Source organism: Physeter macrocephalus, chromosome 13 (genome assembly GCF_002837175.3).
Source record: "Physeter macrocephalus isolate SW-GA chromosome 13, ASM283717v5, whole genome shotgun sequence".
In the NCBI taxonomy this organism is placed as follows: Eukaryota; Metazoa; Chordata; class Mammalia; order Artiodactyla; family Physeteridae; genus Physeter; species Physeter macrocephalus.
The window spans coordinates 82099370-82114344 of record NC_041226.1 but is presented as its reverse complement, the minus strand read 5'-3'; the positions used below and the strand labels follow the sequence as shown (position 1 = coordinate 82114344).

The following is a 14975-nucleotide window of genomic DNA, read 5'->3' as shown; positions in this document are numbered from 1 at the left end:
CGGAACGTAGGCTCAGTAGTTGTGGTGCGTGGGCTTAGTTGCTCTGCGGCATGTGGGATCTTCCCAGACCCAGGCTTGAACCTGTGTCCCCTGCATTGGCAGGTGGATTCTTAACCACTGCACCACCAGGGAAGTCCCTATAAGAAATTTTTAATTTTAATAAAGTCTAATTTATCTTTTTTCTTTTGTTGCCTGTGCTTTTGTTGTAATATCCAAGGATCCATTGCCAAATCCAATGTCATGAAGCTTCCCCCCTGTTTTCTTCTAAGAGTTTCACAATTTTAGGTCTTTGATCTGTTCTGAGTTAATCTGTCAGTGGTATAAGGTGAAGGTCCACCTCCATCCTTTTGCAGGTGGCTGTCCAGTTTCCCTGCCCCCTGTATTGAAGGATCACACCTACTTTGTGCACAACGAAATGTGGTTCAGTGGAATCGGGTTTGAGATCAGACTGTCTCAAGGCCGTAGGTGACTCTGGGGAAGCAAGTGGTGGGGGGTGCTGAGTGGTGTCTGGAGCAAAGGCAGGGCTGTTGGTGGGTGCCGGGGGTTGGCGTCCACATCACAGGCTGTTGTGGTCTCAGCAGGCTAAGGCCGAGACACTGAGGAAATGGGTAAAACTGAGCAAAAGCGTCTTAAAGGTGTAACATGATGATCTGTCGTGGCGTGAAAACCACCTGGGGGATGTGCACTGTGTAGCCGTGATCACCTGGAATGTGCCCCATCTGGGTATTTTCAAACGTAGTCATAGTTTATTACCTAAATCACAGGCTGGCTGGCTTTCGGTAAAGGCCCAGGTGGGAGACGGTCCCGGTTCTGGGCGCCACACGTGTCACAGCCACTGCTACTTGCCTGCAGAAACGCAGACTCTGTTCTTGGCCTGTGATGCCTACCTGCGCCTGTCACAGGCGCTCTGGTGGCAGCGGGTTCCCGCGCTCTTCCTTCTCCCCTCAGCGTACATCTCTCGGGCGAGGGGTTTGGTGGGAGAGGCACGCTGTTTCATCACCGCCTGCCTGTGCGTCATTGTCGCGTTGTCTTTGTTTTGAAGCACGCGGCCAGCAAGGACCCCAGGGAAGGCCGGGACGCCCGCGACCCTGAGGAGCCGAAAGAGGAGTTGAGCAGAAACGCCTCGGATTTTGGACGACAGCAGCTTTTACCCCCCTTCCCGCCCCTTCACCAGTCGCTACCTCAAAACCAGTGCTACGTGGCCACCACGAAGGCACAGACAGGTAAAGGGAACCTGCCGCCGCCTTGCGCTCGGGTGTGTCCCGAGCCTGCGCCGCAGAGGACGCGGCCCCGCTCCACCCTCACCCGGTGCTGCGTCGTCGCATCCTCCGCTTGTTTTCAACTTCCAGAAGAAGATCGTTTTCATTCCCACAGTCTGTGGCCTTGGTCTGATTGGGTGGAGGGCTCTGGCCTTGAGGAGCCTCCCAGCTCATGGTTCAGTGCTGCGGGGGCACCGTGGTTCAGGTGTGGGTGGCCGTGGGGCGGCCCCCTCCCACCCCGAGCCACCTCTCCTCACGCTCACCTGGGGGCGTGGAGGAGCATCGGGTGCCTTGTGGGGCCTTTCGCAGGAGGTGGGGCTGGTGAGCGGCCCCCAGGGAGGCTGCCGTGGCAGGCGTGCCCGTAGAACCTGCTTCCTCTGCAGACCCCTCCAGTGCAGACAGGCCTCTCCGCCAGGCCCGGCTCACATCGCTGAGGACTCACAGATGAGGGGGAGGTGGCCCCCCGAGGGGCTGCCCTGGGGTGGTCATGTGGTGGTTGAGGCCTGTCTTCCTCAAGACTTTCAGAATACTTGCTGCTTATCAGTCATTTCAGACCAGAGGTTCTGCAGAGGATGCCTGTGGCCTCCCCCGTCCCCCTCCCCCCATTCCACCCCGTGCACAGTTGCGTGTCATTCTCCCGCCCAGCGTGTAACGTTTACTTCTGAACGTGCGTGGAAGTTGCAGACATGGGGCCGTGGGCACGTCCCTGTCGTGCGTGGCGCCCTCTCGGGCAGTCGCTGTAGTGTCAGAGCCTGGAAGGGCCCCCCGTGTGATGCGTCGTCCAGACCTCAGGCCCCACTCACCTTTGCCAGTCAGTCGTCCCAGGAGGCGTTTCTGGCTGGCTTCCTGCAGTCCCTTAGTGTGCGTCTTGACATCTGGAACGTCCCCCTGGGGTCGCTGCTGTCTTCCCGGGTCAGGCTCGGGTCACTGCCGTCCCCGAGGGGCGTGTGTCCTTGCTGCGTCCCCTGGGAGTGGGGTGTGGGTGTTGGTCCTGCTGCGGCAGGGCTGGGTCTACAGGTCCTTGGGTCGTCGTCCTTTGTGTCTTTGGAGGCGGGGCTTAGAGGGTTGCACGGTCCCACCTGGCAGCTTGAGCATCTGGGGACCCACTCCCAGACTGATCGTCCCAGGATGGCTTCCAATTCCATCGCCCCCTCCTTACTTCCTAGTGGGGCTTCTGCTGGAATGAAGGGCCTCCCCTTTCCAGCCTTGCCTCTGTCTCAACTCATGGATCCTTATGTGAGTCTCTGGGCTCCAGTCCGTCACCGTCATGGTCAAATTGTCCCAGGTTTGCCCTTCAGGCTGGCTCCTGAGTCCTCCGATGTGACCCCGTCACTTTGTGAGGACTTCCTGGCTACACCAGGTGGACCCAGCCCGTCTTGTCCTTCCCCAGCCCTGGGACCAGCCGTGTCTCCAGGGGGTCCTTGTTCTTTGTTGGAGTGTGGTGGTTGGTTAGAAAACAGGGTCAGTCTGTCTCCCCACCACCTCCAACTTTTGGTCTGTTTCAACTCAGTATTATTTGTTTCAAAGAGTTAAAGCTGGACAGAGTCGCATGTCTCTGTGGAATTACACCCATGTGTGTAGGGCTTGGCGAGGAATGTCAGGAGTCGGTACTTCTGTTAAAAAGTTAAGATTGGGGAATTCCCTGGCCGTCCAGTGGTTAGGACTCCGTGGGTGTGGGTTCAGTCCCTTGTCAGGGAACTAAGATCCTGTAAGCCGCAAGGATCTTTTATCTTAATAAAAGTTAAGATTGTTCCTATTTTAGCTTTATTATTTCCTTATCTGTTCAATCCAAGTTTTCTAAACAGAAATGCTGAGTGTGTTTAGTAGTTTCCCACATGGGTCCTTCTCTGCCTCTGTTTCCTTATCTGAGGGCCGGAGGCGGAGACGGGGCCTGCGGGCTCAGGACAGCGTGAACGGCCTGGTGCCTGGTGCTCCTGCAGCAGCTGCCCGGCTCGCTCCCCAGGGAGGCGGCAGGCCCCTCTTGTTGTGCCTGCAGCGTCCCCACCCCGGGGGGAGCAGGGGCAGGGGCCCGTGGGGACGTGACCCTGTGTGACGGCGTCCCTGCGGACCGGGAACGGCCTGCTTCGTTCTTCAAACCTTACTCCTCCCCCCTTGCGCTGTCCGGCCGGCGCATTAGGCTATCACAGGAAGTGCACGCTTTTGGGCCATCTCTTCTTGTCACTGTGGTGACAACCCCGCCCTGGAGGGCCTGCTCGTGCTGTCCTGCTGCGGCGCGAGCGGAGACGAGATGGCAGGTTTGCATGGAGCTCACAACCCACCCGCCTCCTCCTGGGGGGGGCACCTCCACCGGCTCACCTGTGCTCCATTCAGCGCATGGACGGACGGCGTTTCCACGTAAACACGTGCGGCCTGCGTGGCGATTGTCCTCAGTGTCCTGGCGTCGCCACGCACCTCCGAGGGGCTGTCAGCCTGACCCCCGGCGCCCGTGGCCGACCTGCGTCCTTTCTCCCCGTATCCCTTCTCTGCATTTCGTAGAAATAAAACGTAAGGTATTTCTTTCAGCCCTTTCGTGGAGTTCCTCCGTGTTAAAGCAGTGGTTTTCAGATTTTTTTTTTTTTTTATAACCTGGAACTTTCTACAAAAATAAAACATCACAGAGACCCTCATTCTGTCAGAGCAGTAAACCTGGGGCTGCTTTGCCCAGAATGGCGTCAGGGGCCACACGCCCCCAAGCCCCCACTCAGTCCCCCCTCCACTGCTGCGCTTGTCAGGAGACCTTGCTCCCAGGCCTCTCCCTCCCTGGCCCTTGTATGCAGGGATAGCTCGCTGGGCCCTTGTTTCCAGTATTCTTCCCCTCGGTCCATGAAGTGCTGAGCGAGGACGGAGGGTCCAGGTGACAGTGGTGTAAGGCCACTCTTCAGTGGCCGCACGTCATCGGTGGACCCTCTGGACACACGAGCAGGAGGAGGTCTGGAGGAGGCCCTTCCTTCTCAGCCCCTTGGAGAGCCCTGCTCAGAGGCTGTCCCAGGTGCTCCAGGGCCCGCTCCTGACGGCTTGCCGGTCTCCCGGTGTCTGCTCGGGAGGGGGTGCTCACGTTTGCCCTCCGTACAGCTCGGTGTCTCCTTGTGAACAAATCCTGTATCTGTGACGGGTTTTCAGCTTTCTCTGTGCAACTTAAGACACTGTTGTGGGTGCCGATGATTTTGGTGATCAGAGTTTGTGAACTGTCACCTACCTCTAAAAACATTTGAATGGCATTTCTTTTCTTCTCTCGTCCCCTTTTGACTTTTTTTTTTTTTTTTAGCTTGCTTGCCTTTTGTTTTAGCAGCTGCAGTATCTCGGAAGAAAAAACGAAGAATGGGAACCTATAGCCTGGTTCCTAAGAAAAAGACCAAAGTGTTAAAACAGAGGACGGTGATTGAGATGTTTAAGAGCATAACTCATTCCACGGTGGGCTCCAAGGTAAGGGTGCGGGCCAGGCTGCGGGGGCTGCCCTCCATCTCTGCTCCAGGGTGGCCCCCGCCCGCCCCAGGCTCTCGTCTTCCGGCAGAGTCGCCAGCCCCGTCCCCCGCCCCGCCCCGTGGGCCTTGCCTGGAGGAGTTAGCGGGGTCCGGACGTGGGCTTCCGCCGTGTTCCAGGGCGAGAAGGACCTGGGTGACGGCTCCCTCCACGTGAACGGGGAGAGCCTGGACATGGACTCTGAGGAGGACGACTCGGAGGAGCTGGAGGAGGACGAGGACCAGGGCGCTCAGCCGGCTGCCGCGCGCCCTGCCGAGGACAGCAGGGCCTCCAGGGACGCTGCGCTGGAGCCTGACCGCGGCCAGAAGGTGGGCGGGACGCACAGCGCAGGCCTTGGTCCTGGCGGGGCTGGGGTGGCATCTGGGTGCTTCTGGGCCGTAATAAAGCCCCTGTTTGCTTCTGGCTGGGATTCTTGTATTTTATTTCTCTTAAACTTGTAGGTAGTTTATTTTCGTCAGAGAAGTGTTTGTCTTCCTGTGCAGCGTTCATGGAAGTAAACGGCTTGAGCATTTTTAGGCTTGGGAGTGACAGGAATAATACCATTAACAACCCAAACTGCTAACCGTGGCTGACCGAGTGCCAGTATGGCTTGCGCTTGGCCTTGGCATGGTGTCCCAGGCACCCGGCACAGGTGTGCTCCTCCCGCAGGTGAGGCCTCTGTCCTCCCGGTGGGGTGAGCGCCCAGGGCTGCTGACAGGCCTGTGGGGTGGTACGTGTGCTGGCATGTCCTCATTATGGACGCTTCATCCGTGTCCACCCAGGACGAGCTTGGGGTTGGCGGTGTGGTGGCCCTGAAGGCGTGGCACCGTCTGGGGGTCGTGATGCCATATCTTGGCTCTCTGTGCACCGGTGCCGAACAGAAATACGGAGACAGAGTTTTGGAGGAAAAGAAATAATAGCTTTATTCTTTGCCAGGCAAAAAGGGAACACAGCAGGCTAGTGCCTCAAGAACTGTGCCCCCGCTCCCCGGGGAATCAGGAGAGGTCTTATAGGTGGAGCTTGCAGTCTGGGGTAGGTGATGAGGATCAAAGTAATGAAGGTCTTGAATTTTTCTTCTTCTTGCATCATTTCAAAACAGTCACCGCTGGTGTCAGGCAGCCCGGTAATTGGGTCCGTTTGTTATCGGCTGGGTTATCGGCTGTGACCTTCTTTCTGAAATGCAGACCACTACAAGGGGTGATTTGCTACAGGGGAGTGCAGGATGTAATTCACATAGTGTCAAGAGAGTGTTAGAGGTTAGCTTTGTGAAGGATAAGTCTAGTTACAGACACTACAGATTAGTAACGGTTAAAATAAAACTAAGGTTGGGATTTCCCTGGTGGCACAGTGCTTAAGAATCCGCCTGCCAGTGTAGGGGACACGGGTTCGAGCCCTGGTCCGGGAAGGTCCCACGTGCCGCGGAGCAACTAAACCCGTGCGCCACAACTACTGAGCCTGCGCTCTAGAGCCCGCGAGCCACAACTACTGAAGCCTGCACGCCTAGAGCCTGTGCTCCACAACAAGAGGAGCCACTGCAATGAGACGCCCGCGCACCGCAACAAAGAGTAGCCCCTGCTTGCCACATCTAGAGAAAGCCCGCGTGCAGCAATGATAGACCCAGTGCAGCCAAGGGGGAAAAAAAAAAAAGAAAGAAAAGCTAGGAGGATTGATTAACTCTTTCAGGCCAGTTTATGTTGTTTCCATAGCCTGCCCATGGCTCCTTTATTTTCCTTGTTCGTCAGAAAAGAAAAGACCCTCATTTCTATCTTTGCCGCAACATGACAGGGACACGGGGCTTGTACGGTTTCAGTGATCGGGGGCCCAGGGGTGCCGGGCGCAGACCTGAGCAGAGTGGCTGTTGCTGTTGGGGCCCTTCTGGTTGGGGAAGGGGTGAGTTAGACACGGAGGCGAAACCGTGGCTGAGAGTCAGGCAGACTTGTGGAGCTGTGGGTTTACTGTCCACGCATCAGACTTGTCTGAGAAACCTTTGGAGCATCTTTAAGATGGACCATTACACCTTACGAGTTACTCAGCAGCTAAGGGTGGGCAGAGACGTTCCAGTGAGTTTGTTGCAACAGTGACTTGTTTGAAGTGTATGATTTTGCTGATTAGCTTTTTGCACTTTGCATCGGCGCTGTGGGTACAGCCTTTGACGTGTGTAAAGCATTTTCTTTCAGCTTCTGGAGTTTGGGCCGTGTTTTTTCTTAGTGTTGCTTAAATTTCAGATTCATATTAGCCATTTATGCCAGTTCTATTTTTTAGCAGGTTTTGGGGCAAAATTTTAAATGTTGGCCCAGCTATTAAGGTATAATTTTTCAAAAATAAATTGGTAGAAAATGCTAACATTAGAGATTTAAAGGAAATTTTAAAATGATTTAAGATATCATGTATTATTTTTTTCTCTTGCATCTTTTATTATTTTTTCCCTTCTGTGTAGGAAGGAAGCAGTCTCCTAATTCTTGCGGTGGTATTTTGAATGGTGATTTTTACAGACCTGTACTCCCCGCCGCCTGCAGTGGGGACTTGACTCTGGACGTCCAGTCTCCTTGAGGAGCTGTTTGCCTGTGGCTCCACGAGCTGCTCTTGGCTGGGCCCCTCAGTGGGTGTGCGCCCCACCCCACCCCCGCCCCCCGTAAAGCCATTTCCTGTTGTTAGAGGCGACACTCGGGGGGCTCGTAGTGTGCACTTTGTTGAGAGGTGGAATGTGGGCATCTCCAGGTCCCTGCCACAGTGAGTTGGGAGGGACAGGTTTTCGTCTGCGTGTCCCTGCATCTCAGTGTTTTGCTGCAGGTCTGAATGTGCCGAGCAGCTTCTCACACGACTGGCTGTCAGGATTTGTTGTCTAGCGACCCCGTTTCCTCTGGGTCATGTGGTCTGGGCAGCCTTATGTGAGCGCAGAGCTGACCTGTTGCTCGAAGGTGTGTGCCGTCTAGCCTTGGCTGCGATGTCAGAGCTCATGGATACTGGTCTGTTTCTGTATGATTTCTGGGTTCTGGGTTCTAATTACAATACCCAGACCTTTCCCTGTGGCGATTTTGAATATATTGATGTAAGCTGTCTTCTAATTCTTCATGGGCTTCATTCTTTATGTATAAACATTTGATTCATAGAGAATTTTTGATGAAATGTGAGCGAGAGACAGTCAAAGTGGGTGAATTTTATGGTATATAAATTATACCTCAGTAAAGCTTTTTGAACAAAATGTGAGGTCAGGGTTGTGTGGCCTCCCTCACATGGTGAGCCGTGTGTGCCAGCACTGTTTATTGACTGACATTTGCTTCCTTGCTGATTTAAAATGCCACCTCTGTCACATACCACGCGGCATTTGAATGTGAGTCTATCTCTGGAGTCTCTATTTTGATGGAGGTCCTCATCTTCCGGAAAGAATCTAGACACTGAATAACACTGAGTTAGTCTAGATACTGATACAAAGGAAGAAAATTAAATGGGTATCAAGCTAACAAAAGAATCAGGAAATAAATAAAAGCAGAATCAAGAAGAAAATGTGGAAAACAAAATAAGATGGCAGGAGCAGATCTAAACAGATCAGTGATAGTAACAAATAGCCATGGATTTGTTATGTGACCTGTTCCGGAGATGAGAAAGGTGGGAGATACGCCAGCCGGTTCTGAGGCTAAACCTGCCTTAAAGTCAGCCAGACACAACCGTGTAACAGGGGACGAGGGCAGGGGAGGCTGCGGCCTCCAGGAAAGCTCTTCACAGGACCTGCTGAGGTAACGGAGCAAAGGAGAGAGACTGGAAGGCATGTCACAGGGTCCAGCTCCCTGCCGCGTGGACTTGGGGACGGGCACAGGTCGGCGGTGCCCAGGGCAGGAGCATGTGGGTGGCGCCCCCTCCGGTCCTCGTGGCAGGGTTGCCTCTGCTCTTGTTCTGGGCTTTGGTGCAATCACGCAGGAGGCACTCCTTTTTCTGAGTGTGGCTCATTTTACTCTCTGTTGTGTTTGTGCGATTTATTTATGCTGTTAGTTCATTTTCACTGTTGTGTGGCAGTGGTTTTTAAGGTGGCCCAGGGTCTCTGAGACCCTCCAGGGTTATTATAGTGCTGGGATGTTACCTGCCTTTCCCACTCTCCTTTGAGGGAGCCACGCCGCAGGTGTTAAGTGTCTGCAGCGGTGCATGTTCACGGACTCACGGGCCGCCACAGCCCTTGGCTGTTCTCAGTAGTTTCTATGAGAGGGAGGGGCCCTGAGGCCAGAGCGTTGGGAACCAAGCGGGGCCGCACCCCTCTGGACGGGGGTGTGTGGGGGCTCCAGTGGGGCTGTTGCCCATGTCTGGCACATCCACGAGGGGAGCTGCACGTCCTGCGTGTGCATCGCGGGCTTGTGAACTTGGTGGGCTGCCCTCCTGGCGTGGCTGAGCGCTCTCACAGTGCAGTTCTGATTTGCGTTTCCCTGGTTTCTGAGAAGCTTGGGTACTTTTTTGTATGTTTATTTGCTGTTTGGATGCCTTCTCTTGTGTAGTGCCTGTTTGGGACCCAGCTGTTTATCCGTGTAATTATTTGTCCTTTTAAAAAGTCGATTTGTAGGAAGGGAGGCCCTGTGTGTGTGCGGCCAGCACTGTGCCTCCTTCTCCGTGTAGGGGACTGACTCCCCACCGATGCCCGGCGTCCTTGTCTCAGCACTGGGGTGGATGGGGCAGGTGGTCTTGGGCGCTCACGGGGCCTGCTGGCTTGGGTCCCCCACCCTTTGTGGCCTCTGCCTGCCTTAGTAGCACACCGTCTGTCCACTCAGATGCCAGCTGTGGTGCTTCCCTCCCTTCTCTCCCCAAGCATCTTACGCCTGTTCCTGTGCCTGCTGTGTGTGCAGTTTTCAAGTACTTATTCCTTATAAGGAGTTATTCCTTATTCCTCCCTTCACAGTCACAGGAGTTTCGGAAGTTGTTAATCTGCCCACTTTGATGGGTAGTTTCACTGCACAGTATTTTTAAAATAAGAAACTACCCAATGAAATTTACAGATAACATTTAAATAAAGCTTACTATAAAGATAACAGAATCCTACAGAAAAGATTGTATTTAATGGCGAAAGTTTTAAACCATTGCTAATACCAGTGATAAAAAGAGTGCGGGTTGGGACTTCCCTGGTGGTCCAGTGGTAAAGAATCCACCTTCCAATGCATGGGATGTGGGTTCGATCCCTGGTCTGGGAACTAAGATCCCACATACCATGGGGCAGCTAAACGCGTACACCACAACTACTGAGCCCTCACGACTCGACGAGAGCGCCCGTGTGCCACAAACTACAGAGCCCACGTACCACAACTAGAGAGAGAAAACCCGCACGCCACAACAAGAGAGAAGCCCGCACGCCACAACGAAAGGTCCCATGTGCTGCAACTAAGACCCGACGCAGCCAAAAAAAAAAAGAAAAGAAAAAGAAAAGTGCAGGTTGCCCCTTTCTCCCCTCACACGAGCACGCCACATTGGTCATTCTTGCCGTGATGCTGTAAGGTGAAAACCGGAAGGAAACATTAATATTTTAAAGGACAAGGGAGTTTGCTGGGCATATAATCATCCATCTAAAAAAATCCAAGGAAACCAGCTGAGTGGCTGCTGTAGCCAGTGAGCTGAGCTTGTGTGGTCCTGCCAGTCAGAAAATATAAGGACAGCTTGTCAGTAATATCAGTAAACACCCGACAATACTTGTTAACCTCCTGAATGGAAAGCGTCAGGCTGTGCATGTGTACAGCCACTGGTGCTTGCCAGAGTTCCTGCTCCACCTGGACGGTCTTGAGGCCGGTATATCAGTGTGGGTCCTTAGAAGGTAAGGATTCTTTGAACAGCAAAACCACAATATCACACCTAAAAATTAGCTGTAAGTCTTTAATATCACCACAGTGCTTAGCAATACATTTAACAAGAAATGTGTGTTATCTATAAGGAGAAAATAGCAAAACTGTACTGAAAGAGGTTAAAAGAATAAGTTCATGGAATGACCCATTATTTGTCTGATTGAGAAGATCCATTCTTTCATCTCCCTTTCCCCGTGTTATCCGTGGATTCAGAACTGTTCTCATCAAAATTCCCACAGGATTTTCTGTGGGACCAGCTGACATGGGAGTCGTTCACGGCGAGAACGGGCTGGGGGGCGGGGGAGAGGTTAGCAGGACAGATACAGAGGGGGTTCAAGCGGGGATTCGTGCAGGCACGGCAGAGCCATGAGAGAGTGGAGCCAGGTGGCCACGGTGCGCCTGTCTGTCTGCAGAGATACAGTTTGTTGTAAGGGTTGGGTTTTCAGTTCGTTCGCAAGGGATCATGAACTTTTCCGTAAATGTTATTGGGAAAATTGGAGGCAAAGTGAAGGCCGACCCTTAGATCAAGGTGCACAACAAATGTACGCTCCATTCTGGAATAGTTGGGGGTGATGGCTGCACAACTCTGAATACGCTCAAGACCACTGAATTGTGTACTTTAAAAGGGTGAATTTAAGGGTAGGTGAATTATAAATCAGTAAAGCTGTTATTTAAAAAAGCAAATTCCAAAAGATTTAAAGTGTCAACACAAAATATTTAACTGTGGGAAAAAGTGTTGGAAACCGTCTTTCTAATCTCAAATGAAGGCCTTCTGTTGTAAGACACAAATCTAGAAGCCACGAAGGGAGAGACTGAGAGGTTCGACTTGTCCAGATGAAAACCCCAGAAGTTTTACTTTAAAACGAAATAGCAGAAGCAGAGCCTATAGAGCTTGATAGGAGAATGTTTATAACATATTTAACAGACAGTGTGTGTGTGTAGCTTCCTGTGTGTGTGTAGCTTCCACAGTTACTAAGAAAGCAAGGACCCAGTGGAAATACGGGCTGGGGCTGTGGTCACGCGATACGCAGCGGGAGAAATGGAGGGGCACGCGTGGGAGACACTCGGGGTGGTGCAGCCCCTCAGAGGGCCTGGGGGTGCCCTGTGGGCGGGCGCCCCACACCCGGAGCGTCCTGCACGGGTGGGAGCACGTGTCTGCTGTTTGTCCGGAGGGTCTTACCCTTCCTGTGAGATTGTGAGGGTGCGGTCACCGCGTGGCCCCTCGAGGAGCCACAGCCGGGTGCGTGGGGAGGGGTGGAGGGGGCGCGCGGCTCCTGTGTAGGTAGAGAAGGTGAACCCAGGTGCCTCTGCTGTTCTGTTACGGGAAGATCCCACAGCGTACTTTTCATTATAAGAAAGTAAGACGCAGAAGCGTGCTGGGTGCTCTGCTCCTGCAGGCAAACACTCCCGTGCTCACCCGCGGTGCCCAGCATTGGCAGCAGGTCGAGGCCCTGGGGCTGGGGGGGCTCGCGGGTTGGGGGGTAGGTTTTGCGTTTTATGTAGGTCTGTGGCCTCTGAAAACCTTTTTGCGGGGAGTGCAGTCTCATGCGCACCGATCTGCATACGTCCGAGTCACGTCGGATCGGTAGCTGGTCCAGGTCAGCGCTGGAGCCTGGCATGGGGGCAGCCCTTCCGGGCCGGGCTCTTGGGGAGCGGGGGCACCTCCAAGGTGTGTCGGGTCAGATCGCCTGCCACCAACGGCTCTCATTGGTTTGTTTTCTTTTTGGCTCCTGGCGGGGCTGCTCAGATGGAGGGCGAATCTGAAGAGGAGCAGGAGTCGGCCGGCACCGGGGAGGAGGAGGAGGACGGAGACGAGTCCGATCTGGTAACCTGTGCGCGGGTGACGCGGGGCTCCTGGCAGAGGAGCCACGTGGGAGCCGCAGGGAAAGCAGCCCGAGCAGAGAGCCAGGGAGGGGCCACCGGGTGGACCGGGCGAGGGAAGATGGAGGCGTCCGAGGTGGAACCGCAGGCCCTCCACGGGCTGGATGTGGCTCAGAGCTGAGGGGTGCGAGCGACGCGACCTCACGGGGGCGGGGCTGTGGGGGGAGGGCGGAGCCTGGCGAGCCTGCCGCGGCCACCGGGCAGAGCAGGGAAGGGAGTCTCTGTGGCATGAGAAGGAGAAAGTGGCCACGTGGGTGGCAGAGACGAGCACTGGGACGGGCTGTTGTGTCCGGCGACACGCGTGTTTCTTTGGGGTCTAGACTGAAGCGCAGGGAGCTGTGGTGCTCTCTTGGCAGACTTTCTCCCGGAGCTTTGCTCTGAAGAGGGCACAGGAACAAGGTGCTGGAGGGAGCGCAGGGCACCTGGGCGTCTCAGGGGGCCCAGCATGAGGGCTCGGGCTCCAGGGCAACTGTTGGAAAGGCCAGTGAGCCGCCCTTAGTGTATCTTTTTATCTCATGAACACGCATTTTAAAATTTCTTTTTCTATCCATAGTTAACAGGGGTTGTGAGATCCTGGTGTGGAGTCGTTAGGAAGGATAGTGGTGCATGCTCTGCATCTGCTGTAACTGGTGGCAGTTAGATGCCCTTTCTGCGTCTAGATTTGAGACACACGTACTCACAGGAATCTCGAAATGTTGTAAATTGATGATAATTTCTTTCCTTGTTCTCCATGTAATGGCTAATTTGGACATAGATTTGAAGCACATTGAGACTTTGATTGTTCCTTTTCTCACGAGCGAGATGAATGGGTGCATGGATTCTCTTACTGAACTTACTTATTTGGTTACTGGTAGAACTTTTTCATTTATTCTTTTTTGTGCCAGACTCAAGTAACTGAGCTTAGAGTGATATTTAGGGAAAAGCAAGAGTGTCTTTAAGAATGTGACCTAGGGCTTCCCTGGTGGCGCAGTGGTTGGGAGTCTGCCTGCCAATGCAGGGGGCACGGGTTCGTGCCCCGGTCCGGGAGGATCCCGCGTGCCGCGGAGCGGCTGGACCCGTGGGCCATGGCTGCTGAGCCTGCGTGTCTGGAGCCTGTGCTCCACAACGGGAGAGGCCACAGCAGTGAGAGGCCCGCATGCCGCAAAACAAACAAAAAAACCAATGTGACCTAGAAAAATGTCTAAAAGTGAAATTAATCTTCTAGTTGAATTATCACGATACAGCAAGAAAACAGAACTTTTGCTTTCAGAGCACCCATGCTTTGCTCTTTCTGTTCCTTTCCCTTGGTTCTCAGAGTTCTGAATCCAGCATCAAGAAGAAGTTTCTCAAGAGGAAAGGGAAACCTGACAGCCCCTGGATCAAGCCAGCGAGGAAGAGGAGGCGGAGAAGTAAAAAGAAGCCCTGCTCCGTGCTAGGTAAACACGGAGCCACACGCAGGACCCCGGGTGGAAGCAGGCCGTGGGGGGCTTGGGGCTGGGGTTCTGTGTAGGACTTCATTTGAACAGAAGACTCCACTGTTTAAAAAAATAAAAACATCAGAAACAGCTTTATTAGAGACCCTCAGGTGATGCCAGGGGGTCTCCTTCCAGCAGGCCCCCGTGGTATGGCCGCACGCTGACCGCCCCCACCTTCCCTGTGTCCCGCCCTCATCGTCCTGTGCGGGCCAGGCCCTGGTCCACACAGTGGCTCTCAGCCCTTTGCTCAGATTCCCTTGATCTGGAGGTAGCCTTGTTAAAGGGACAGCTGGGAAGGGCATGATGTCAAAGTTAGTGGCCCAGGGGCCCCGTCTTTGCAGCTTTGCCGTGGAGGACTTGGCGTAGCATGAAGTGTGTGTTGCTGAGGTGTTCGGTTGGTGAGCCTCACCACGTGCGTGTGACAGGAGACCCCTGCCACCTTCACTGTGCGATGGACACCTTCCCTCCGCAGCCAGCCCTCCCCCGGCCCGGGCATCTCTGCTCCACGTTGTCTCCACAGACGGGTCAGCGCTGTGGAGAACGTTTACGGATGCATCCTTCTCTCTGGCTTCTCTGAGAGTAACTGAGGGTCGTCCGTGTTGTTGTTGGCGGGAGGTGTTCCACGCAGCTGTCTGGTTTGTTTATCCCTCACCTGTTGGACATTTGGTCTCTTTCCAGTTTTTGGCCCTTACAGATAAACTGCTGCGGAGTTTGTTGTACACGTGTTTCTAGAGCAGATGCTCCGTTTATCTGGGGTAAACGTTGAGGAGTGGAGAGTGGCTGGGTCATGCTGTGTGTCTCACTTCTTAGTGCTGCCAGCTGTTTCCTGAAGTGCTTGCCCTGCTCTGCGTTCCCGCAGCAGCACGGGAGCGGTCCAGCCCCACACTGGCCCCCGCAGTGCTTGCGTGGTCAGTCTCTGATTCCAGTGCTACTGGTTGGTGTGTGGTGCTGTGTCATTGCGGTTACCTACCAAAGAACGAGGTTGCACATCTTAGCGTGTATCTTCTCGTAATGCGTTTATACTTTTTGCTTACTTTAAAATCCGAGTGTATATCTTCTCACTGAGTTGTGACTTCTTTCAGTATTCTGGATACAAGTCTTTTGTGAGATAG

General features: G+C 53.9%; 1 protein-coding gene across 12 annotated transcripts in view; it reads left to right on the top strand.

The window, feature by feature from the left end:
• The window catches only part of EHMT1 (euchromatic histone lysine methyltransferase 1), a 151736-nt gene that overhangs the window by 86375 nt on the left and 50386 nt on the right, over positions 1-14975 (top strand). For 10 of the 12 annotated variants that reach the window (XR_008618973.1, XR_008618972.1, XM_024126084.3 and 7 more), the window contains exons 4-8: positions 1043-1223; positions 4525-4682; positions 4859-5047; positions 12276-12353; positions 13704-13824. Coding sequence is in view for 10 of the 12 variants with exons in the window: in XM_024126084.3 (XP_023981852.1) it covers positions 1043-1223; positions 4525-4682; positions 4859-5047; positions 12276-12353; positions 13704-13824 (727 nt within the window). In the remaining 2 variants the exon portion in view is untranslated. The remainder of the gene's footprint in view (positions 1-1042; positions 1224-4524; positions 4683-4858; positions 5048-12275; positions 12354-13703; positions 13825-14975) is intronic. The other 2 variants (XM_055089356.1, XM_055089355.1) reach the window with 2 other exon arrangements.